The sequence below is a fragment of the Schistocerca piceifrons genome, chromosome 10 (genome assembly GCF_021461385.2).
Source record: "Schistocerca piceifrons isolate TAMUIC-IGC-003096 chromosome 10, iqSchPice1.1, whole genome shotgun sequence".
In the NCBI taxonomy this organism is placed as follows: Eukaryota; Metazoa; Arthropoda; class Insecta; order Orthoptera; family Acrididae; genus Schistocerca; species Schistocerca piceifrons.
The window spans coordinates 88,701,223-88,728,321 of NC_060147.1; the positions used below are offsets into that span (position 1 = coordinate 88,701,223).

The 27,099-nt window shown below is 44.1% G+C and overlaps 1 protein-coding gene across 2 annotated transcripts in view; it reads right to left on the reverse strand.

The window, feature by feature from the left end:
* LOC124718793 (tubulin alpha-3 chain-like) overlaps positions 1-19,351 on the reverse strand; it is a 251,477-nt gene extending 232,126 nt beyond the window's left edge. For both annotated transcript variants that reach the window (XM_047244401.1, XM_047244400.1), the window contains exon 1: positions 19,324-19,351. In XM_047244401.1, the coding sequence (XP_047100357.1) occupies positions 19,324-19,326 (3 nt within the window). In that variant the 5' untranslated portion in view covers positions 19,327-19,351. The remainder of the gene's footprint in view (positions 1-19,323) is intronic.
* Positions 19,352-27,099: the final 7,748 nt, after the last annotated feature.

Below are 27,099 nucleotides of genomic sequence, written 5' to 3' on the forward strand. Positions count from 1 at the left end.
GGACATCATTTTGAGCATTTATTGCGTTAATGTGGTATTTATAGGTAATCACGCTGTAACAGCATGCGTTCTCAGAAATGGTAAGTTCACAAAGGTACATGTATCACATTGGAACAACCGAAATAAAATGTTTATAAGTACCTTCGTTCTGTATTGTAATTTAAAAAACCTACCTGTTACCAACTGTTCGTCTAAAATTGTGAGCCATATGTTTGTGAATATTACGGCGCCATCTACCACAAAGCGAAAAAAGTGGTCCAACTAAAACATTCATATTTCTTTACGTACTACACGAATATGGAATAAAAAAATGGGGGTTCCTATTAAAAATAAACGCAGTTGATATCCGTTTGACCTATGGCACTGCCATCTAGCGGGCCAACCATAGCGCCATCTGATTTCCCCCTTCAAGGTAGACAAGTTTCGTTCGTTGTAGTTTTTTCGTTTGACGCTTATTTCGTGAGATATTTGGCCCGGTCACGATCTATGGAGCACGCTGTATAAGACAACAAGTGTCCGGCACAGTTGTTCGATCGGTTACTCCTGTTACAGTGGCAGGATTTCAACATTTAAGTCGTATTATAGTTGGCGCACGAGAGATGGGGCACAGCATCTCCGAGGTAGCGATGAGGTGGGGATTTTTCCGCACAATCATGTAAAGAGTGTACTGTGAATATCAGGAATTCGGTAAAACGTCAACTCCGGCATCGCTGCTGCCGGAAAAAGATCCTGCAAGAATGGGACGAACGACAACTAAACAGGATTGTTCAACGTACAGAAGTACAACCCTTCGGCAAATTGTTGCAGATTTTAATGCTGGACCATCAACAAGTGTCAGCGTGCGAATTATTCCACGAAATATAATCGATACAGGTTTTCGGAGCCGAAGGGCCACTCGTGTACCCTTGATAACTGCACGACACAAAGCTTTATGCCTCCCCTGGACCCGTACACACCAACATTGGAGTGCTGATGACTGGAAACATATTGTCTTGTCGGACGCGTCTCCTTTCAAACTGTATCAAATGGCTTGGTTCAAATGGCTCTGAGCACTATGGGACTTAACGTCTGTGGTCATCAGTCCCCTAGAACTTAGAACTACTTAAACCTACCTAACCTAAGGACATCACACACATCCATGCCCGAGGCAGGATTCGAACCTGCGACCGTAGCGGTCACGCGGTTCCAGACTGAAGCGGCTAGAACCTCACGGCCACGCCGGCCGGCTCAAACTGTATCGAGCGGATGGTCGTGTACGGGTATGCAGACAACCTCACGAATCCATAGACCCTACAAGACTGTGTAATGGTGTTTGGCGTGTGCTGTTGGAGTGATATGGGACTCCTGATACGTTTAGATATGACTCTGACAGGTGACACGTGAGTAAGCATCCTTTCTGATTACTTGAATCCAGTCACGTCGATTGTGCATTCCGTTGGAATTGGACAATTACCCGCAGGACAACGCAACTCCCCACGCGTCCAGAATTGCTACAGAGTGCCTCCAGGAACATGCTTTTCAGTTTAAACACTTCCAGACATGAATATTATCGAGCAAGTGTGCGATGCCTTGCAATGTGCGGTTCAGAAGAGATCTCCAACGCGTCGTACTCTTAAGGATTTATGGACAGCCCTGCATGATTGATGGTATCAGCTCTCAAGTACTACTTCAGCTATTAGTCGAGTCCATGCGACATCGTGTTGCGGCACTTCTGCATGCTTGCGGGGGCTCTACACAATATTAGGCAGGTGTTCGAATGGTTCAAATGGCTCTGAGCACTATGGGACTCAACTGCTGTGGTCATAAGTCCCCTAGAACTTAGAACTACTTAAACCTAACTAACCTAAGGACAGCGCACAACACCCAGCCATCACGAGGCAGAGAAAATCCCTGACCCCGCCGGGAATCGAACCCGGGAACCCGGGCGTGGGAAGCGAGAACGCTACCGCACGACCACGAGATGCGGGCGTTAGGCAGGTGTACCAGTTTCTTTGGCTCTTCAGTATATCAACCTTTTTAGTAATGTTCTCTCTATTGGCTCTCATTGTTTGAGTCACGTTTTCGATTTTGGTTTCCATTTCAGAAATTAATCCAATACTACTAGCATTTGTCGGAAGTCAGGATCCCTCTTACTCGCAGTTACATACTAAGTTCTCTTGTGGATAGTTTCGATAAGCTCTCCCGCCGGCCCCCCCTCACCTCTCCTCCCCCTCTCCGCTCAGGTTGAAGTTTTATTACCCAACACTTAAACATTTCCGAAGCAACCGAATTGTCACAGTCGAAACAGATTAAAGTAACTACACTGGCGTCCAAAACTTATGGTCGATGATACCCTCCGTTTGGTGTGTCACTGCCAAGTAACGTAGCTCGATGAAACGTGGACCACACATAGAAAAAACTGCAGTATAGAACAGAAGACAACTGAAAGAATTGGCAATAGCTCTCCCCACCGCATCCCACACTTGCGCAGGGAACGGGCACGCCAATTAATTCGCCGAATATTTTCTCGTTCCAACAGCTCCTCCAATTTCGCTGCACGGTGTGGCTGCGCAGTGTCATCCACAAAATTAAAATCAGGACGCAATGCAACCCTAAAAGGAAACATGAGGAAGGAGTACAGAGTCACAATAACTTTCACCAGTGGGTCTGCCGTGTTAAAAAATTTGGAATTCAGTACCCTCACACAACATTATGCTTCCCCACACCATTATCCTTGCTTCACCAAAACGATCGTGTTCTACAACACTGGAAGTACCCTCTGAGCCGAAGTTGCGTCCGGCTCTTCGAAAAGCGCGCCAGGCACACATTCGCTTCGCGTCTAGTGTTTGCGATGGCGCTTTCGGTTTGGCGCGATGTTTGGATCGCTACCGCCCCCTGGCTGGAGGTGGAGCAAGTGTGCGGTCGCGTCACGATCGAGGAGTACGTACTTGGGCGGTGACCGAGACAGGTGGTGGCGCGAGCGGGGCGCTGTTGTTGGGGTTCGTCAACTGCTCGCCACGTGCTTTGGCCGACCTCTTGGCTGTCAGGGGGTGAGTCTGCCTTACCTGCATGTACGTGGCCTAAGAAGGCGTGGTGCAGGAGATCAGCGCGTGGGGCCGTATGTCTTCTTACCGGCCGTTGAAATCACTGGGAGCGGTTGGCTCTGACGAGCATTTGGAAGTGCAACGTGTTCCCGGCGCTGGGGTGGAGTGTGAGAAGCTGAGTACTGTTTTTATGTAACAGAGTTATAGATATATACATGTATAAAAAGGGGTTTTTCAAATTCTAGTGAAGTGTATGAGTTTCTTCACCAGTGGTTTGTTGGGGTCGTCCCACCACAGTTTTTGTTTGCCTGTCCGCGGGAATGTGGTAATTGCTTCTTGGTCGGGCCGTTTCATTCACACCTCGATTGGGTGATTTAGGGTCGGTGTCGCGGGTCTCTGTGGTTCGGAGTCTGTGCAGGCACCGCCCTTGCTACATCTTTTGGTTTGGAGTAACTCGGGGAGGTGCTAGTTTGTAATGGAAGTTTTGGGGCTGATCTCCTATGGCCCTGTAGACCACCAGTAACTATTCCGACTTTTGTGATCTGGGTCCCTTTAGACGTGTCACTCCCTCACCGAGCTAAGAAATTATTTTTGGGAACTTCCTTTAATGTGAAGGTTTGTGGGCTAGCTTATTCACATTTATCTTGTAACAACTGACAGGTGTAATATAAGTTATTTAACTGGCGATAGACAACTATTTTAGCTTTAATTCAAACTAGCTACTTAAAGGTGTTTTTTTTTAAAGGAATTGTTCTCTTATAGGTATAACAAGTTTAAAATCTTATGATTGGGAAGTTTTTAACGTCATTCCTTGCAATATTCTTTACATAGAGAAAATTTGCCAGCTTTTTAAAGGAGTTTTTTTAATTGTCGTCTATAAATATGTATGTATCAAGTTAAAATCTTACGATTGGGAAGTTGTTAACGTCGTACCTGGCAATCTCCTTTTCATAAAGAAAATTTGTCAGCTATTCGAAATTGTTTTTGTTAACATGCCAGACTCAAAAATTTATTATTGAGAAAGCCTTTTAAAATAAAAGGTAACGTTAACAGTGTTATTTCACCAGCACCTCCTGGCCCCTAATTCCACGATAACGTTTTTGGAATAACATGGGTACTTGAGTTGTTTGTGAACCGCCCTACCAGACGGTTCACCCTCATATGACCATAGGCTGAAACAGGTAGTGTATCCACGTACATTGACGAACGTGATCGTTTCGGTGGTACACGTGTTATGGTATGGGAAGCCATGCTATTGTATCAGCGTACTGACCTGCAAATTTTTGAGCACAGGACATACACCGATCAACGATACTGTGACAGAGCGTCTTTTCAGGGCTGCGTGACCGGATAGAAAAACGTAGATGCGGAATCTCTTGGAACGAGAGGATATTCCGCGAATGGATAGACCTCCAAATTCCCCTCGAGCACGAACGGGATGCGTCGTACAGACGTATTGTAGCAAGTCCACGTGCACCAACGACAATCCAACCGCACTGATGGAATAATAGGACGCCCTACAACAGTTCCCTTCCAGCCCTACAGTCAGCGGGGGAGCACACTGAAGACGATGCTTTGCTATCCATCGTGGTCACACACCCTATTAAGAACCACCTCCCGCCAATTGCAATGTCCAGGGGACCATCGTAAATCTCGGTAAGTTCGGCGCAATAATTGTCCCTGAATAAAAATGTAATTTCTGTTCGTCTCATTGCGTAGCATACGTTTCAGTTACCTTCCGTACTATACAGTAGCAGTTCTTTCTGTGCATCTCGTAAGTTTCATGGAGCTCTGATGCTTGGCAGCGAGACAATATCCTGCACATACTTTCCTCCTCAAGTCTTGCGTACTTTCACTTAAAAGACGTCGGGCCTGGTGCTCTAGTGGTAGTCGTGAAGTGCGTGCCTGGGAAGCGCAGTATTTCAGCCAGTCGTTGACCTGGCCTTCAACTCTCAATGATGTGAGGAATCGGCAGAAATGACGTTCATGCCCAATTCCCTGCTAGAATAAGTCGCCGTGAGTGGTGGATCACAGAGCAGCGTGAGCCCGATCTACGCTGTCACACCATCCACCGTGGTGGCCTATTAACCCGGCCGCTATGCTGTGGTGCATACGTGAATGGAACGGCAAGAAGCCCTAATAACTCGTATGATGGAACGTGCCCTCTGCCATGCACCTGACTGTCGTTTGCAGAGAAGTAGATGTAAACTCGCATTCGAAACCCCGTCTGCACATCCAGATTTAACTTTTCCGCAAAATGCAAGAGGTTGCTCTTGAAAAAGACTCATTTACGTGGGCTGTTCAGTAAAGAATGATCATAATTTTTTTGACAACATACCTTTACTCAAGAAACGCCTGGTTAAATTCGCAGGACAGAACAGGTAGTTGGAATTGTGGAAAGGGGCAAAAAATGAGCGGTTGTCAGTTACTCTCGAACACATACAACTTTATTTAGTTTCCCAAACATTACAGGACAAATTTCCGACATTAACTATCGACCGAATATGTGACACATTCTTAGGGCTTAAGGGCACATCCTCTTTAATTTTTAAAACAACTGAAGGCCTACGATTTAAAACACAGCTACAATACATTTTCAAAAGGCAGAAAGCGCAAGGTCTTATCCTTAAATAATATTTCAAATGAGGCTGAAGGCCCAAACAATCTAAGACTTGACAAGTAAGGAATTTTAATTTTAAAACAGCTGAAGGCCCATGATTTAAAGACACAACTATAATAAATTTTCGAAGGCAGAAGGCCCAAAGCTTCATCCTTACATAATTTTAAAAAAGGAGGCTGATGGTCCAAACAATCTAAGACTGAACAATAAGGAATTTTACTTTTAAAATGGCTGAAGGTCCATGATTCAAAACACAACTACAATAAATGTTCAAAAGGCAGAAGGCCCAAAACTATATTCAAAAATATTTTAAATGAGGCTGAAGGCCCAAAAAATGCAAGACTTAAGAAGTAAGGAACTTTCAATTTCAAACGGCTGATGGCCCATTATTTAAAACCCAACTAAAAGTATACAAATTCAAACCATCGGCTATGAGCCATCAAAATACACAATCAAAAACCAATAAGAAAAGGCAGTACAGCCAGCGGCGCTCAGAAGTTTCCTGGGGTCGGTCTGCACTTGAAATATTAACCTTCACTTAGGGGAGACAGGCAGTCGGTCCAACTATAACCGATCCGCCGGCAACCCAACCAAGAGACAGTCAACGGACCCACTGACAAGACGATTTGCTTTCCACCCTACCAGTACACAAGGAATTCGAAAGCCAAAACGTAGAAGGCATAGCCTCCCACAACCAAGTATGCATAAGCTGTCAAAACTACACACACGTATTGGACAGCGACAACACGGTGAGGAAAAGACACTGCCTGAATTTTACGACAGCGGCCAGGGCAGGTAACCGGAACGCTAAGTGCCACAAGGCAGAAAATTCCGCTGGTGCACTTGGACTCCAAATAACCAAAATACAGTTAAACTCCACCTGATGGTGGCCAAACTTTCGCGAACTCGGACACTCGCTGTTGCTCACGGGAATACTCCCAACAGCCAACCATGAAATCCAACGGCACAATATGAGCAGTCTGGCTTCAGTAACTCAATCACCACTCAACTTTGACGTCCTGGGTGGGTGAGCCACGAACCCCGTAGCAATCGGAACAGCTCCCACACACTCCAACACTGCCCCGCGCGGAGATTTCCTGGCTGATCCACACCAACCGACCGACTGCCGCACACCGGCTAGCCGGAAACTATATGCACCAGACCAAAGATAGTACAAGGTGCGAATATCGATACACGCCGCTGCTGCCACACGCAGAAAGAGGAAGAACCACGGCATAACCGCAATAACCGCGGGAAACCAAATGCAGAGTAACAGTCAAGGTTTAAATCAACGTGCAAACCGGGGCCAGCACGCTCAACTCATCCTCATAATTTTGATGTTCATTCTCAAAGTAGTCTTCCATAAATGCGCTGCACAAGTCCCAGAGTTTCTGCCACTCTTCAAATACATGCTGGAAACCATTTTTTGAGAGGTCCTTCAAAATCGCCTCCGCTGCCTTCACCACTGCTTCTGATGATTGATAATGCCTCCCACGAAGGCGTTTTTTCATGTAAGGGAATAGAAAAAAGTCATATGTGGCTAAATCAGGACTATAGGGAGGATGAGGGATGCACTTCACGTTGATTTTTGCAAGATATTCAGCAACAACATGGGCAGTATAAGGCCACTCATTGTCGTCTTGCAGCATTCAGCCAACTTCACGGAAATGGACTTGGACATCCCTGTAATATTGTTCAGTGCAGGTACAACATGCTGATAAACCATTCCATGAATATCAAAGAATGAGATGACCATAACTTTCCCAGCAGAAGCAACCAATTTTGCTTTTATGGGGGGTCGGTGGCTAAGGAGATTTCCACACTGAGCTTTGCTGTTTCCTCTCAGGATAAAAACGATGTAGCCAAGTTTCATCAGCAGTGATTACATTTGAAAGAAACTCGGGATCTTCCTCTAACATCAACTGCATGCAGACCTGCATCCGAATGTCTTTTTGATCGGGAGTCGACAGTCTTGGAACTCATCGCGCACGAACACGTGTCATGGGTAATTTTTCTGTCACCTACGTGCGGGTGCCGCCCAATGAAATGTTCAGTACTTCAGAAAGTGATCTTAAGGTAATTCGTCGATCCTCTCTCACAATGACAGCAACAGTGTTTATGTTTTCTTCCGTAAGGGCAGAGCACCGGGTCCACCTTCCATTGTTATTGTCTCCAGTCTTTCAACATTTCAAACCACCTTCAAACTATGCTGTAAGGAAGAAAAGACTCTTCCTAGGCCTCCTGTAACATTCTATAAGCCTCAGCTCAAAATTTGTTGGGACGAAAGCAGAATTTCAAAGCCACATATTGTTCCTCGCGTGTTACCTCCATTGTAGCGGTAGGCGATACTGAACATGTCTGACCTTTCCTGCCTTTCACAGGCGGGAACCAGGAGTCTCCAACAATGAAAGTATTACGGCGTCTTTGTTGCACATTAAGCTGACAGAATATCATAAGATTAAATTTTAGCGCGAGAAATTATGACCATAAAAATTATGTTCATTCTTTATTGAGCAGCCCTCGTATTTCTCCGTCTGTCCCAATCAGTGCATGTGCTCCGTCTGTAAGGACTTCGACATCGACGACACCTTAAACCCTAACCTTGATTTCCTTTCCTTACCTCTGTTTGGTGTCGAACAGGTTTGTGTTGCTTTCTTCCCCAGTAAGTACTACCATGCACTTCTTCATTGCTCACTGTCAAATGCTCAAGTTCCAATTGCTTTTTCGACCAGGGGATGAGCTAAGCGGGCGATGTTTACCTTCAGTCCCACCCGGCGCGAATCCCACACACTCGAGCAGTACCCAAGAACGGGTTGCACTATTGTTCTATACGCGGCCTTCTTTACAGATGAAACATACTTTCGTTAAATTCTCCCAATAAACCGAGGAAGACCATTCGGCACCTCTACTATCATCCTTACACGCTCGTTCCATTTCATAAAGCTTTGCAACCTTACGTCGAGATATTTAACAGAGATGGCACACTTCCATTGCTGAGTTTGAACATTACGGGACTATTTTCCCTACTCAACTGCATTAACTTCCATTTTTCTACATTTAGCGTGAACTATCATCTTGAATCCTCCGACAGTCCTGAACAACAACACCTACCCGTTCTTCAGCAAACAGCCGCAAATTGCTGCTCTCCCTGTTCACCAGATATTTGTGAATATAGAGAATAGTGGCTGTCCTACCATACGTCCCTGACGATACCCATGTTCACTGAAGACAAGAAACTGTGTTCTTTACTTAAGAAGTCTTTGAGCCACTCACACTGGCTTTTGCACCAAACCCGTGCTGATTTGTGGATAGATCCTCTACAGTCGTCTCAAGGAAATTTATCATTTTCGATGTTCGAGAATTCAGAAACATACCGATGATAAGGATATTGGGTCTATTCTCTGGGCAATTAGGGTTACCCCGTAAAAAAGGGCGAATATGTCAGAATGTTTTGATTTAAATGTCTTTGAAGCTGCCAGATAAGCCGATAAGCTAGTTCTCTTCGTTTACATTCTTAACTCTGCCCAGGACACATCCGCCTTTTTTCTGTGCCATGGTAGGTGCATTTCCATTCTGATTCCCAACTTTTGCTCCACCATACATTTGACATTAGACAGCCATAACTTGGCAACCGAAGCAGATTTTTGTTGATTCGGGTGACGACTGATGCGGTATAGGGTTTTTTATTGTTTTCGAACCATGCTGCTTATACCATGGCTTTAACAAAACCAAGGCTTTAACAACATAAGGAGGCCATTGATTACAGGTATTTATCTGACTTGTTACAAAATTTCAACCGGTTCGCACAAGTAAGTGGCGCGCGTGAAAGGAACACACACACACACACACACACACACACACACACACACACACACACAAAATTGCTGTCAAAATTCGAATGAAACTGGTTATTGAAACAAAGTTTTCAATTTTATCGTAGGAATACATTTTTATTTATTTGAATCACATTAAACCGTTTTCACACATTCAGTTCACGTAAGAACGAATTTTAGGTGCTATATTTACCTCGATTTTCAAATGGTTCAAATGGCTCTAAGCTCTACGGGAATGAACATCTGAGATCATCAGTCCCCTAGACTTTGATATACTTAAACCTAACTAAGAGCATCACACACATCCATGCCCGAGGCAGGATTCGAACCTACGTCCGTAGCAGCCGCGTGGTTCCGGAGTGAAGCGTCTACAACCGCTCGACCACAGTGGCAGGCACCTCGATTTTAAACCCTCGTATCTCGACAGCAGATAAGGATTACTGTATAAAAAATTAGTTTCGAATTTATCCATTAAAATTGCTGCATCACGAAGATGACGTGCTACAGACGCGAAATTTAACTGACAGGAAGAAGATGCTGTGATATGCAAATGATTAGCTTTTCAGAGCATTCAGACAAGTTTGGCGCCTTTGGCGGTATCTACAACGTGCCGACATGGGGAAAGTTTCCAACTGATTTCTCATACACAAACAGTAGTTGACCGCTGTTGCCTGGTGAAACGTTGTTGTGATGCCTCGTGTAAGGAGGAGAAATACGTACGATCACGTTTCCGACTTTGATAAAGGTCGGATTGTAGCCTATCGCGATTGCGGTTTATCGTATCGCGGCATTGCTGCTCGCATTGGTCGAGATCCAATGACTGTTAGCAGAATATGGAATCGGTGGGTTCAGGAGGGTAATACGGAACGCCGTGCTGGATCCCAACGGCCTCGTATCACTAGCAGTCGAGATGACAGGCATCTTATCCACATGGCTGTAACGGATCGTGCAGCCACGTCTCGATCCCTGAGTCAACGGATGGGGACGCTTGCAAGACAACAACCATCTGCACGAACACTATGAAGACGTTTGCAGCAGCATGGACTATCAGTTCGGAGACCACGGCTGCGGTTACCCTTGACGCTTCATCACAGACAGGGGCGCCTGCAATGGTGTACTCAACGACGAACGTAGGTGCACGAATGGCAAAACGTCATTTTTTTCGGATGAATCCAGGTTCTGTTTACAGCATCACGATGGTCCCATCCGTGTTTGGCGACACCGCGGTGAACGCACATTGGAAGCGTGCATTCGTCATCGCCTAACTGGCGTATCACCCGGCGTGATGGTATGGGGTACCGTTGGTTACACGTCTCGGTCACCTCTTGTTCGCACTGACGGCACTTTGAACAGTGGACGTTTCATTTCAGATGTGTTACGACCCGTGGCTCTACCCTTCATTCGATTCCTTCTAAACCCTACATTTCAGGAGGATAATGCACGACCGTATGTTGCAGGTCCTGTACGGGCCTTTCTGGATACAGAAAATGTTAGACTGCTGCCCTGGCCAGCACATTCTCCAGATCTCTCACCAATTGAAAACGTGTGGTCAATGGTGGCCGAGCAGCTGGGTCATCACTATACGCCAGTCACAACTTTTGATGAACTGTGGTATCGTGGTGAAGCAGCATGGGCAGCTGTACCTGTACACGCCATCCAAGCTCTGTTCGACTCAATACCCAGGCATATCAAGACCGTTATTATGGCCAGAGGTGGTTGTTTTGGGTACTGATTTGTCAGGATCTATGCACCCAAATTGCGTGAAAATGTAACCACATGTTATTTCTAGTATAATATATTTGTCCAATGAATAGCCGTTTATCATCTGCATTTCTTCTTGGTGTAGCAATTTTAATGGACAGTAGTGTATATGAAGATAGTAACTGAGTAACTGTTCTCTAAAGAACAGATACCATTGATGACCGTGCAGCTTCTCTAGAATAAATGATAATTAATTGGAATCCTCAGCTGCCGACAGGTGTTGTTGATATATCTCGATGGGGACAGCTGAAAATGTGTGCCCCGTCCAGGGCTCGAACCCGGGATCTCCTGCGTACATGGCAGACGCTCTATCTATTCTATTATCAACACGTATATTTTATCCAAGGCCTACTACATAGCACAGGTTCTGCCCATTCCATCAATGGTGGCGAAGACGATCATTTGCAGCTTAGCAAAGTTTTTGTGGAAAGCGGAATTGTTTCGAGTGCCGGTGAAGACAGCAGTTTTGGATCCAAGCAATGGAGGAATGGCACAAACCGACATCAAGTCTAAAGCGATTTCACTGTATGTCACAAGAACATGGAGCATAAGGTGTAACGATCCAGGGTGAATTGCAACAAAACTATACGACATTGTCAGGCCAGAAAGTGTAGAGCATCCGATAAATATACAAGAAATAAGTTTTAAACTAAAACATATTAGGGAGTATTATCTTGAACTAAGCTATCTCAGCAAATGATTTTAAACTCCAAAAACGTTACAACAAAGGCGAAAGACGGAAACATGAAAGGAAAAGTAACATAGAAACTAAATATGCTGGAATAGCATGGAATGTGGTCTGGAAAACACATCAGTAGTGATGTTCTTTGGTCTGACGTGGTACAAGGTAGTCAATAACATCATCAGCACTACTCAGCGTCTCTTTGCCATCGGTTTAAGTGACACTAACCTCTGCAGCAAATGCAACCTCGTTAATATTGTGCCTCATCGTTACACATGTGGAGATCGGATCATCAATTGGAGGTGGACCAGGGGCAAAATTGCTCCAATAACAAGATCTTCAACAAACAATGTACCGACTAACATTTTCTTCAGACCAGAAGAAACTTACCATCCTCAAGCAAAAAATAGCGCAGTGATTTGGTTAATGGTAAAAGTTACATTTTTAACAATATTGGGAGCGATGAACGTATAGAATACAAGAGGTATATGGAAAACGAATTCGAGAAAACACTTAAGTATCAGAATCACAATAAGAAATACGGTAACATGCTTCGAATTGTTTTCAACAGATTGGGTATAGGTTAGGAACTGGATTCCTCGTGGTGAGGGGATGGGTTGGGTAACGTTCCCGACCCTAACCTCACCTGCAAGTCACACATGAAAAGTAAATCAGTAGTACAGCAGATACAAGAATATGACGGCAAACATCTGGTGTCTGATATAAAGGAAGATCTTGAACGCCATAAGGATGCGTTTAGAAGGCTGGAACTGACAAAAATAACAAGGCAGTTAAACACTTTGCGATGTCGCTGTTCGGGACTGCTCCTCTGTCCACGTAATTTACCCTGGAAGGAACACACATCAAGGATTTACTGGATGATTAATTTGGGTCTGGGAAATGATGATGAGGAACCTCAGGCTGCAGAAGAAGAAAATGTGCATGCTGTACTGCCACCAGTTGAAGGTGACATTGAAGGTGCTAAATTGTGCTACTGCTAAAGACTCATTCTTTGGATGCTGTAATTTATGACTGTAATTACACGTCACCTTATTTATGTCATTTCATTGTAAGCTAGCCATTTTTGTTACTGTTTTTGTGGAATTAAAAAAAATGGATAGAGCGTCTGCCATGTAACCAGGAGATCCCAGGTTCGAGTCCAGGTAGGGGCATTGTCGCCATTTTAAAAATGAAAATCTATAAATAAACCCATAGCAAACGGAATATAAACACGCAAAACAAAAAAGCTATCAATTTATGCAGTTACCTAACAGTAACTCGAGACTGGATCACAAAACCATGGTACGAGTTTGATTCACATCTGGACGTTTGTCCTGACTTCCAGAGAAGGCGCACTGTACACTTGTGAAACGTAAATGATAAGTGTTAGTTCTGCAAGGTTCGTAGGAGAGCTTCTGTAAAGTTTGGAAGGTAGGAGACGAGGTACTGGCAGAAGTAAAGCTGTGAGGACGGGGCGTGAGTCGTGCTTGGGTAGCTCAGCTGGTAGAGCACTTGTCCGCGAAAGGCAAAGATCCTGAGTTCGAGTCTCGGTCCGGCACACAGTTTTAATCTACCAGGAAGTTTCATATCAGCGAACACTCCGCTGCAGAGTGAAAATCTCATTCTGAACTACAGTGATATTTTTAAATTGGACTTTAAGCTACACTTTCGCCAAAAATGAGACAACTCCGTCAATTAGTTTGCAAGTTATGGACTTTTAAACAGTGAATACATTTTTTTGGACTCCTCTGTATTTTGCTAATGTTCTCGCAGTTTACATAAACGTCCGAGCCATCATCTTACAATAGGCACCAAGGTGAATCTTTAGTTTCTTTACGTAACTTAAAATTAGCTCTAAATTTCTACTCCCAATCATTTGACAGATACTGTGTTGTGAACTCTACAGGCATTGTCTCTCACGACGAACAACGCAGTTGCCGACGACCTTCACGTAACGACCGAGGGCATCGACGTTTGCGTAGAGTTGTCCGTGCTAACAGGCAAGCAACACTGGTTGAAATAACCGCAGAAATCAATATGGTCGTACGACGAACTTATCCGTTAGGAAAGTGCAGCGCAATTTGGGGCTATGGCAGCAGACGGCTGATACGAGTGCCTTCGAGGCCGGCCGGGGTGGCCGAGCGGTTCTAGCCGCTACAGTCTGGAACCGCGCGACCGCTACGGTCGCAGGTTCGAATCCTGCCTCGGGCATGGAGGTGTGTGATGTCCTTAGGTTAGTTAGGTTTAAGTAGTTCGACGTTCTAGGGGACTGATGACCTCAGAAGTTAAGTCTCATAGTGCTCAGAGCCATTTGGAACGAGTGCCTTTGCTAACAGCACGACGTTGTCAGCAGCGTCTCTCCTGAGTCCCTGACCATATGGGTTGCATCCTAGACGACTGGAAACCGCCAACCTGGTCAGGTGAGTCCGGATTTCAGCTGGTAAGAGCTGATAGCAGGGTTCGAGTGAGGTGCAGACCCCACGTAGCCATGGGCACAAGTTGTCAACAAGGCACTGTGCAAGATGGTGGTGGTCCCATAATGGTGTGAGCTGTGTTACGTGGAATGGACTGGATCCTCTGCTTCAACTGAACCCATAATTGACTGCAAATGGTTACGTTCAGCCAGCTGGAGACCATCTGCAACTGTTCACGCACTTCATGTTGCCAAACAGTAATGGAGTTGCTATGGATGACAATGCGACATGTCACTGCGCCACAATTGTTCGCGATGTGTCTGAATACCTTTCTGGCAACACGAATGAATGATTTGGCTACCCAGATCGCCCGACATGAATCCCATCGAACATTTACACTACGCCTGGCAAAATGAGGTCCGACACAATATCACGAGGTATTGCATGACTTTTGCCATCCTAGTGCTGGGGTGATAGTGCCTCCCCTGACAACCGTGAACTTATCTGTCCATCAGAGAAACCTAAGGGCTTTGAACTTCCACGACAGTTATGGAAAAGCCTGAACAGAATCCGAACAGGACATGGACTATGTGCACACAATCTACACAAGTGGGGATAGCTTCCCAGCCCTAGCTGTGACTGCGGGCCACCTAATCAAACAATACAGCACATCGCCCAGCACTGTGAATTAAGAGCCTACCAGGGTAGTCGCGCTTCAACGCCACACCGCCCTGCCTCGAATGAATCGCCAATTTGGACGTCAGAATTTGAAGACTTGTGTAACGCAAAATATCTGCTGTGATGTTACTTTTTATTCTGTTTACGTATTATATTTTATCTGAATATGTATTCTTCACTTGTGTATTTTATAGTGTATTTTATCATATAATTTCATAATGTAATAAGTATAAACCATGTGTGTAGCGCCATACTCTAAATAAATAAATAAATCAATAATGCCACCCTAGTGTGTTTGCATGCGGCCGGCCGGAGTGGCCGAAAGGCTCTAGGCGACACAGTCCGGAACCGTGCGACCGCTACGGTCGCAGGTTCGAATCCTGCCTCGGGCATGAGTGTGTGTGATGCCCTTAGGTTAGTTAGGTTTAAATAGTTCTAAGTTCTAGGGGACTGATGACCTCAGAAGTTGAGTCCCATAGTGCTCAGAGCCATTTGAACCATTTTTTTTTGTGTTTGCATGCGTGTAAATGGTTTGCCCTTGCAAAATCGGATGATCGCTTCGAATCATCGTCCTTTTTTTTCGTGAAATGATCTACGCACCGAATATCCTTAGGAATTGTACATACGACTCATTTATCAGTAACCACCACTCCGTATTTTTCACAGTGTCTAACTCACATGTATAAAAAAAATGGCTCCAAGCACTATGGGACTTAACATCTGAGGTCATCAGTCCCCTAGACTTATAACTACATAGACCTAACTAACCGACGGACATCACACACATCCATGCCCGAGGCAGGATTCAAACCTGCAGCGCGGTTCCGGACTGGTGCGCCTAGAACCGCTCGGCCTCACAAGTATAAAATAGCTTTTAATGCTTGATTACATTACAAATGACATACCGTATTAGAAAGAGGGAATGTCAAAATTAGTCATCAGATTTAAGAAAATCATAACTATTATGTTATTTGAAATATGTGCGTGAACAACGTACTGTTGGAAAGCGCAAACTCTCCAGTTTTACATGGTTCCCGCAAGGTAGCAGCAGTGTGCGCTCATTTCAGTTCTAGTGAAAATGGTGTCGGGACGACAAAGCGTTTTGTGTTATACTTTATGCGCAGTGCAGGTCATTAATAGCTGTTCAGCGCAGCTTTCGTACTAGGTTTAGTGTAGATCTTCTTACAGCACAGAGCATTAGATGACGGAGTGAACCATTCCGAGAAACAGATTGTTTGTGTAAAGGCAAAGGTGTATGGTCCATTTTTCTTTGCCCGGGACACTGTTACAGGAAGCACATATCTCGATGTGCTTGATAACTTTCTTTTCCCACAATTGCAGACTAATTCGAACGCCTTCATTTACCAACAGGATGGGGCACCGCAACAGTGGCATCTGAAAGTGCGGGAATTTTTAAATCAAATGATTAGTGAATGATGGTTCAAATGGCTCTGAGCACTATGGGACTTAACATCTGAGGTCATCAGTCCCCTAGAACTTAGAACTACTTGAACCTAACTAACCTAAGGACATCACACACATCCATGCACGAGCCAGGATTCGAATCTGCGACCGTAGCGGTCGCGCGGTTCCAGACTGTAGCGCCTAGAACCGCTCGGCCACCCCGGCCGGCACTGAACGATGGATTGGACCAAATGATTCAGCCTTACATTACTGGCCTCCAAGGTCACCGTACCTAACTGTATGTGATTATTTCTTGTGTGTGTGTGTGTGTGGGGGGGGGATATGAAAGACTATTTGTGTGTCTCCATTACCAACAACAATGAATTAACTGAGACATCGCATAACAGCAGCTGTGGAAGCTGTAACTCAAGACATGGTAGCTACAATGTGAAACAATCTGAATACCGCATTGACATATGCAGTCATCTCAAGGGGGGCATACTGAACACCTATGAAAAGGTACGAAAAAAAAAACTGAGTTTCCCGTTCATCAAAAATCAGAATTCATTGTATATGTTTATTAGTTTCAGAAATACAGACGTGCCAAATAGGATGATCCTTTTTGATACCTCCTGTATTTCACATTATGTACGTAAAACCGTCATGTTTGAAGATGCAAACTCCTAAATATATCCTTTTTTTAAGTTTCGGACTATTCACCGATACGCTAGCGAAAAAAATTAAAACCGGAACTGGATAGTACAGCCTGAGTAGTTTGTGTTTCATTTTAAGCGTATGCTTGTTTCTGTCCCATCTCAATCTTCTTGCTGTCATATCTCCTGAACAGTGTGTCACAGAATGATATAATTTTGCGCGTGCGTTAGGTGGTGTACGTCGATAACGTCTGCAAAATGTGTTGCGAATAGAGTCGGTAGTAAAGAAGTAATGCAGCAAAATATCGTGACCGATGCTGAAATTTGACAGCGTGAACAACGAAAATACAGTATGCGATAAATTTTTTCATTCGAGTTATTTTGTGCTGGTGTCAGCCAGAAAAAGTTTCGCAAAAGTTTGGAATCATGTGTTTTGTTTGTATGTTGTCAGTCGCTAAGTGCTCTCGTTTTGAGATACTGGATCAATATAGTATAGGTTCTATAGTGTCCCTTTCCATATATTTGACATGAACAATATAAATAACGACAAAAGAACTATACATGCGTAATGTTGTGTGAACTTTAATGCCTAATTGTGATACGGACAAAGTGACGAAATAACTTTAAAGACAATTTATCGATTCTGATAATAGAAAAAAGACATTATTCTACGTGATATAAGATCATATGTGTAAACTAAAGAATTGAACACTATAATCTATGTTATATTATAAAAGGACTGGAAGACAATGAAATTAGTCGTCTTCAGAAGTTTTCTTGAGTCTTAGCTACTGTTTGAGTGCAGAAGGTACGATTGTATTCCGATAGCTTTTGTCTTGCTCTCGTTTAAATACTAGAACATAATTGATGTGTAACAGAGTTCCGAGAAAATATAATAACCAAATCTGGAGGCCAGAGTAATCATTTAAGGAGCCCACGCCACATTCGTTATAACGCAAGAGTTTTTGTAGTATTTTTTGCAGTTGCTGCGGAGCTGGCTGCGATCATCTTTGACTGACAAAAACTTGGCCACCATTACGCGTCGCATTTAAACTTTTTATTTCCGAAGGAAATACGACGAAGCCGGAGCAGAAGAACTTATTTAAAAGTACTGTCAAATATAATTAGTATCAAATCACAAAATTTTATTTATCATAAAGTGACTATTTTCAGTGACACAATTTATTATAGGTCAGGTGCCTCTTTGCATAAATATTGTTACGCTAACGCATCTGATATTATTTGTAGGGAGCCTGGCGCTCGTTTTCAATCAGAATTTAGCCGGCCGGTGTGGCCGAGTGGTTCTAGGCACTACATTCTAGAAACGCCCGACCGCTTCGGTCGCAAGTTCGAATCCTTCCTCGGGCATGGATAGGTGTGATGTCCTTAGGTTATTTGGGTTTAAGTAGTTCTAAGTTCTAGGGGACTGATGACCTCAGGAGTTAAGTCCCATAGTGCTCAGAGCCAATCAGAATTTAAAGTTTAATTTGGCAACCTACAAATATAATATTGCTTATCTGTAATTGTTTCTTACGAGGTTTTATGAAAGATAGCTTTACGAAATTTAACTTCACGAACTTAATAGAATTCTCATAGAGCAGAAAGGGACATTACAGTTCTTTGCGCTCCATGAGGTATTCTGCCTCAAGATATGAACACAGTTTCTAACTGTAATAGTTGTGTTGTTTCTGTTAAACTTGTAACGTAAAATTGTACCTCCGAATGAATAGATAACAGAATTTTAATTTTTTCAGTTCGATCAATAATTATATAAAAAATGAGAAAAAATGGTTCAAATGGCTCTGAGCACTATGGGACTTAACTTCTGAGGTCATCAGTCCCCTAGAACGTAGAACTACTTAAACCTAACTAACCTAAGGACATCACACACGTCAATGCCGGAGGCAGGATTCGAACTGTCGCGCGGTTCCAGACTGTAGCGCCTAGAACCGCTCGGCCGCTAAAAAATGAAAAGAAAATTTTTCTTTCTCTTGGAAGGTGTTAGATATGTAACCTCGAACAGGAACTCACTGTGCAACGTTTTAGTAATTCGCTTGTATACATTGCAGTGAAAGCCGTTTCCCTACATCTGTATTTTCTATATTGTTTTGATGTTTATTTCACGCACGCAGAATCGATTTCAAGCCAATATCGTACAGACGTAAGGAACTTGCCTTGCCCGTGTGTTACGGTACGTCCCTGGCTGCTGGTAAGAAGAGGAGTCAAGACGTGGGCTGAACGCGCGGCAGACTTACCATGGCTGCGGTCTGTTGTCGCTCTCTGCTGTCGGCACACAAACTGCCAGCAGTCGGCCGTGGCTGGCGTACCCTACCCTTCCATGCGACTGCCCGTCGATGACCCGTCTGTTGTTCTACCTGTTGCCCCTGGAGACTGTACACGCGGCGACACAAACGCGCCGATGGTCGGCAGGAGGATACAGCTATCGCGCCAATCACCCATGCGCAATCGGGAAAAACATGCAAAGAGCTGTGTCGGGCAATGACGCACAAATTGTACACCAAAACCCAAATTTTGTCTCCTTAGAACTATATATATATATATATATATATATATATATATATATATATATAGTTCTAAGGCGACAAAATTTGGGTTTTGATGTACAATTTGTGTGTCATTGCCCGATATAGCTCTTTACATGTCAGGAATGTTTCCTGAAAGTTTCGCCGTACCTTTTTGTAACACCCTATATATATTCCTCACACACAAATAAAGAAAAGATGTTATGTGGACATGTGTCCGGAAACGCTTAATTTCCATGTTAGAGCTCATTTTAGTGTCGTCAGTATGTGCTCCAACGTGATCAAATTGTAAATTTTCACAATCAACACGTGTGGGCTGACAAGAATCCGCACGCAATTGTGCAATCACGTCATCAACACCGATTTTCTGTGAACGTTTGGGCAGGCATTGTTGGTGATGTCTTGATTGGGCCCCATGTTCTTCCACCTACGCTCAATGGAGCACGTTATCATGATTTCATACGGGATACTCTACCTGTGCTGCTAGAACATGTGCCTTTACAAGTACGACACAACATGTGGTTCATGCACGATGGAGCTCCTGCACATTTCAGTCGAAGTGTTCGTACGCTTCTCAGCAACAGATTCGGTGACCGATGGATTGGTAGAGGCGGACCAATTCCGTGGCCTCCACGCTCTCCTGACCTCAACCCTCTTGACTTTCATTTATGGGGTAATTTTAAAGCTCTTGTCTACGTAACCCCGGTACCAAATGTAGAGACTCTTCGTGCTCGTATTATGGACGGCTGTGATACAATACGCCATTCTCCAGGGCTGCATCAGCGCATCAGGGATTCCATGCGACGGACGGTGGATGCATGTATCGTCACTAATGGAGGACATTTTGAACATTTCCTGTAACAAAGTGTTTGAAGTCACGCTGGTACATTCTGTTGCTGTGTGTTTCCATTCCATGATTCATGTGATTTGAAGAGAAGTAATAAAATGAGCTCTAACATGGAAAGTAAGCGTTTCCGGACACATGTCCACATAACATATTTTCTTTCTTTGTGTGAGAGGAATGTTTCCTGAAAGTTTGGCCGTACCTTTTTGTAACACCATATATATATATATATATATATATATATATATATATAGTGTGGTCCATTGATAGTGCCCGCGCCAAATATCTCACGAAATAAGCATCAAACGAAAAAACTACAACGAACGAAACTTGTCTAGCTTGAAGGGGGAAACCAAATGGCGCTATGGTTGGCCAGCTACACGGCGCTGCCACAGGTCAAACGGACATCATCTGCGTTTTTTAAAATAGGAACCCCCATTTTTATTACATATTCGTGTAGTACGTAAAGAATTATGAATATTTTAGTTGGACCACTTTTTTCGCTTTGTGATAGATCGCGGTGTATTAGTCACAAACGTATAGTGATGAAAATGCCCAACGGGCGTGCGCTCTGTATGCTGCTCGGTATCCTGGACGACATCATCCAAGTGTCCGGACAGTTCGCCGGATAGTTACGTTATTTAAGGAAACAGGAAGTGTTCAGCCATATGTGAAACGTCAACCACGACCTGCAACAAATCATGATGCCCAAGTAGGTGTTTTAACTGCTGTAGCAGCTAATCCACACATCAGTAGCAGACAAATTGCGCGAGAATCGGGAATCTCAAAGACGTCGGTGTTGAGAATGCTACAGCGACATCGATTGCTCCCGTAACATAATTCTATGCACCAGGAATTGCATGGCGACGACTTAGAACGTCGTGTACTGTTCTGCCACTGGGCACAAGAGAAATTACGGGACGATGACAGATTTTTTGCACGCGTTCTATTTGGCGACGAAGCGTCATTCACCAACAGCGGTAACGTAAACAGGCATAATATGCACTATTGGGCAAGAGAAAATCCACACGATGGCTGCGACAAGTGTAACATCAGCGACCTTGGCGGGTTAATGTATGGTGCGGCATTATGGGATTAAGGATAATTGGCCCAATTTATCGATGGCAATCTAAATGGTGCAATCTACCGATATTACTACATGCGTCAGCGCATTGTCAATGCATGTGCGCACATTACCGAAGGCGAACTACTTACTGTTGAGAGGAATGTCGTTACACGTATTGCCAAATGCACTGAGGTTGACGGACATCATTTTGAGCATTTATTGCATTAATGTGGTATTTACAGGTAATGACGCTGTAACAGCATGCGTTTTCAGAAATGATAAGTTCACAAAAGTACATGTATCACATTGGAACAACCGAAACACAGTGTTCCAACGTACCTAAGTTCTGTGTTTTAATTTAAAAAACCTACCTATTACCATCTGTTCGTCTAAAATTGTGACCCATGTGTTTGTGACTATTACATCGCATCTGGTTTCCCCCTTCAAGCCAGAGAAGTTTCGGTCTTTGTAGTTTTTTTGTTTGACGATTATTTCGTGAGATATTTGGCCCGGTCACGATCAATGGACCACCCTGTGTATAAACACCGGCTGACAAGGAGAACCCTGCAAGTGCCACAATTCGATTTCACAGAAAGTTCAATTATACACTCGACCTTTTCTGAAAAGAAAAGAACGACGGTCAAAGTTTTCCAGGTATTTTCCAGTTACTTTATGTGCCTTTTACCGCGGATATCCTCAGACGATACGATGTGATAGACGTTAGCACAGCACCTTGTTGAGTTTGCGCCCAATGTTCTAAACTCGATTATTACTTTTATTTTTGAGCTTAGGAAGAGTTCCGCTCGCAGCTGGCAAAACTGTTGTCAATTAGAACACGACCGTTTTCGCGGCTTTAAGTCGCGTCATCAGGTGAACAATGCTAAAAGGTCACAGCCATCGCTCTCAGTCAAATATTACACTACTGGCCATTAAAATTGCTACACCAAGAAGAAATGCAGATGATAATCGGGTATTAATTGGACAAACATATTATACTAGAACTGACATGTGATTACATTTTCACGCAATTTGGGTACGTAGATCCTGAGAAATCAGTGCCCAGAACAACCACCTCTGGCCGTAATAACGGCCTTGATACGTCTGGGCATTGAGTCAAACAGAGCTTGGATGGCGTGTACAGGTACAGCTGCCCATGCAGCTTCAACACGATACCACAGTTCATCAAGAGTAGTGACTGGCGTATTGTGACGAGCCAGTTCCTCGGCCACCATTGACCAGACGTTTTCATTTGGTGAGAGATCTGGAGAATGTGCTGGCCAGAGCAGCAGTCGAAAGTTTTCTGAATCCAGAATGGCCCGTACAGGATCTGCAACATGCCGTCGTGCATTATCCTGCTGAAATGTAGGGTTTCGCAGGGATCGAATGAAGGGTAGAGCCACGGGTCGTAACACATCTGAACTGTAACGTCCACTGTTCAAAGTGCCGTCAATGCGAACAAAAGGTGACAGAGACGTGTAACCAATGGCAACCCATACCATCACGCCGGGTGATACGCCAGTATGGCGATGACGAATACACGCTTCCAAAGTGCATTCACCGCGATGTCGCCAAACACGGACGCGACCATCACGATGCTGTAAACAGAACATGGATTTATCCGAAAAAAATGACGTATTGCCGTTCGTGCACCCAGGTTCGTCGCTGAGTACACCATCGCAGGCGCTCCTGTCTGTGATGCAGCGTCAAGGGTAATGCAGCCACGGTCTCCGAGCTGATAGTCCATGCTGCTGCTAACGTCGTCGAACTGTTGGTGCAGATGTTTGTTGTCTTGCGAACTTCCCCAACTGTTGACTCAGGAATCGAAACGTGGCTGCTCGATCCGTTACAGCCAAGCGGATAAGATGCCTGTCATCTCGACTGTTAGTCCGCATCTCGTGGTCGTGCGGTAGCGTTCTCGCTTCCCACGCCCGGGATCTCGGGTTCGATTCCCGGCGGGGTCAGGGATTTTCTCTGCCTCCTGATGACTGGGTATTGTGTGCTGTCCTTAGGTTAGTTAGGTTTAAGTAGGGGACTGATGACCATAGATGTTAAGTCCCATAGTGCTCAGAGCCATTTGAACCATTTGAACCATCTCGACTGTTAGTGATACAAGGCCGTTGGGTTCCAGCACGGCGTTCGGTATTAACCTCCAGAACCCACAGATTCCATATTCTGCTAACAGTCATTGGCTCTCGACCAACGCGAGGAGCAATGTGGCGATACGATAAACCGCAATCGTGGTAGGCTACAATTCGACCTTTATCAAACTCGGAAACGTGATGGGACGCATTTCCCCTCCTTACACGAGGCATCACAACAACGTTTCACCAGGCAACGCCGGTCAACTGCTGTTTGTGTATGAGAAATCGGTTGGAAACTTTCCTGATGTCAGCACGTTGTAGGTGTCGCCACCGGCTCCAACTTTTTGTGAATGCTCTGAAAAGCTAATCATTTTCATATCACAACGTCTTGTTCCTGTCGGTTAAATTTCGCGTCTGTAGCAAGTCGTCTTCTTGGTGTAGCAATTTTGATGGCCAGTAGTGTATAATTGAATAAATTGTCTCTAGCAGGAGGACGATGCGCTTCCTGACAAGTTTGCGGGAACGTGGGAATAGCCAGTGATGCGTGCTTCGTTTATTCCATGCAAGTGCAGCGAACGTTAGATTTACTTTTTTACACTTTGACTGATAGTTCAGTGAGTTTTTTTCCCGAGATGTATAAATAAATTATTCTTCGTAAAGCTGTATGTGGGTTTAATTTGTTGTCTAATAATTGGTGACCCCAAGAAAAATAAGATGGTTCAAATGGCTCTAAAGCACCATGGGACTTAACATCTAAGGTCATCATTCCCCTAGACTTAGAACTATTTAAACCTAACTAACCTAAGGACATCACACACATCCATGCCCGGTGCAGGATTCGAACCTGCGACCGTAGCGGTCGCGCGGTTCCAGACCGTAGCGCCTAGAACCGCTCGGCCAACACTGCCGACAGTCAAGTTTAAGTACCCATTTATCCCGGGTGTTCCGCACTTAAAGGGGGTGGCTGTGTGGGAACGTAGAAATAGTCAGTGGTGAGTGCTTCGTTTACTCCATGCATGTGTAGCGAGCGTTAAGCCTAGTTTACACGACGACACTAGGTTGCAGGCAACTAAGCAACCGGCCACTGCGCATGCGCGCCGCGCAACTGGTTGGTGAAACTAAACACTTTCGGCGTGTTCCAACCTTGGCGACACTAGTTGCACGAGTTTTCAGGTTATGTGTGTTCATAGAGCGTAGACAAATGAAATATGAAGTGGAGACCGGAGAATAATGTTCGTTTTTTGGAAATCTATGCTTTGCATAGGTGTTAGTGGGATTTCAGTGATGCCGATTACAGAACTTAGCTACATACCGCTGCTCGTGAAACCGTCATGTGCGATCAGAACATAGATGGTTTGACAGTATCTGAGCTGCAGGGAAAAATTTATTGGGTTAGGAGCACATATACAACTGAATTAAGAGAAATACTTGCCAGTAATTCTACACGTGTCAATGCTCTCGTCTACAAGACTAAAATCCCATCGTTCGAGTTGGCCGACTCTTTGTTAAGGAATATTGTTGAAAGGAGGGAAGGCTACACAAATCAAGAAGCTGGATTCCTTATTCAATATTCATCTATTTAAAACGTCGCAGCAGTGATCCCCATTCACATATGTTAGAATTTTGAAATATTGCCACTGTACAGATCTATCTTCAAGAGAGTAGTTTGCAAACCATTCTCTTCTTAATGTGTCCTGCTTCGAATAATTATTGCTGTTAATGAAAAAGCGTCATCACCAATTAAAACCGCATCTTATAACATGCCGAGTGTTCTCGATTGTAATGCACGCAATGTCATACGTAATTTCAGTTCTGGCAACAGCGCTTCGTGCATTACAGTATCTTTATTCCTTATCGCATAATGAACTCTATTTAGAAGAAACGTGAGCGATTCTGGTGCCATTCTAAGATAACTGAAAGAACTTCTTGGGTCTTCCATTATAAATTATTTCAGCAAGGATGCTGAGCAACCAAGCTGACGTGTGTTCTTCATCCAGTCACGAATCTAAACACGTTTCTTATTTTTTTCTTATGCAGCGATTCCATTCAACTAGATTTAACTCCATCACAACTCGTGTGACGTGCAGCTGCCAAAAATTTTTATTTCAGACGCGACTCAGAGACGCTCAAAACGATGAAACTGAAGTGTGTACTGGCGGCGCAGTGTCTACAGTCAAACACGAAACCATTTGCGTGCAACTCATTCCACCCAACGAGTGGCGCAACGCAATGTCGTCGTGTAAACTAGGCTTTAGATTTATTTCTTTACTCTTTGACTGTTAGTTCAGTGAGTTTCTGTTTTCCGAGTTGTAGAAATGAAGTATTTGTGTAAAGCTGAATGTGCGTTTAATTTGTTGCCTACAAGTTCACTAGACTTTTTTTGTTCCCTGTCCTCTGACCGATCAACCCATAGAGTTTGTACACGGGTGAAAAAAATAACTCTGTACAATTTTTGTGTAAAATTACATGCAAGGAGAAAGACTGTATAGTACTCCTTATTAACTTTTAAAAAATCTCCGAAGCGATGTAGACGACGATGAGACAAGTAATTTAATATAAGACGTAAGGGGCCCCAAATTTCGGGGAATACTCCAAAAGTGGATGATAAATGTTGAATATGTGACGTCACCAGATGAAGTACTTCGCCGTACGTATGGTGGTTTAGCCTATCTGTCTGTCGCAACTGATCATCCCAACGCAAGCCAGGAATACACGTCTGTGTAGCTCTGTGCCTACGTGCGCAACGTATGTGCCTCAAGCTCTGGCGTCTCTCAGGCAGTACCTTTTTCAACTGCGTTAGACAGCTGTGGGTATACACCTATGTACTAATTTATTAATTCATCAGTTCGCAGCCTCCGCTGGTTTTTTGCAAACTACAGCACAACAAAAGCCCAGCGTACTGCGTCACATTTAAATGGGTGGTGATTCTCCAGCAGGAGGAGGCCCTTACTCATTGGTCTGAAGACGACCACAGTAGTGGTCGAGACCGGTCACCGTAATAAATAAATTATGCTCAAGACTGTTTTTGATAGTAAATATTTGTAACACTTTGATCACTGTTCACTCGCACAATGTATTCAAAAGTAAATAAATGGGTATAAGCTTCCGAATTGCATCGTTACCAGAAAATGACTAGTATTTTCCTTACTGAATAATGTTTGTAAACAAAAAAAAAGAGGGCTCAAAAGGAATGTAACACAAAAGAAGAACAGTTTTGTTTGATTATAGAGGGCACAATAATTTTCTAACCTCCACGTTTACAACAGATAACATTTACAACAGGTGTTCGAAATTTGCATTGTTTGCTTGACTACAAGTACTGTATCGCTCAGTCATCTCTGCACGCACACCATCGAAAATATCCTCCATACTTAGGATATGATGTCACGAGCTCAACATTTGTCATGCACTTTCGGGGTATTTCCCGACATTTGCGACCCTAGGTGTCTTGCATTAAATTATTTGTCTCGTCGTCATCTATGACGCCGTCCCCCAGT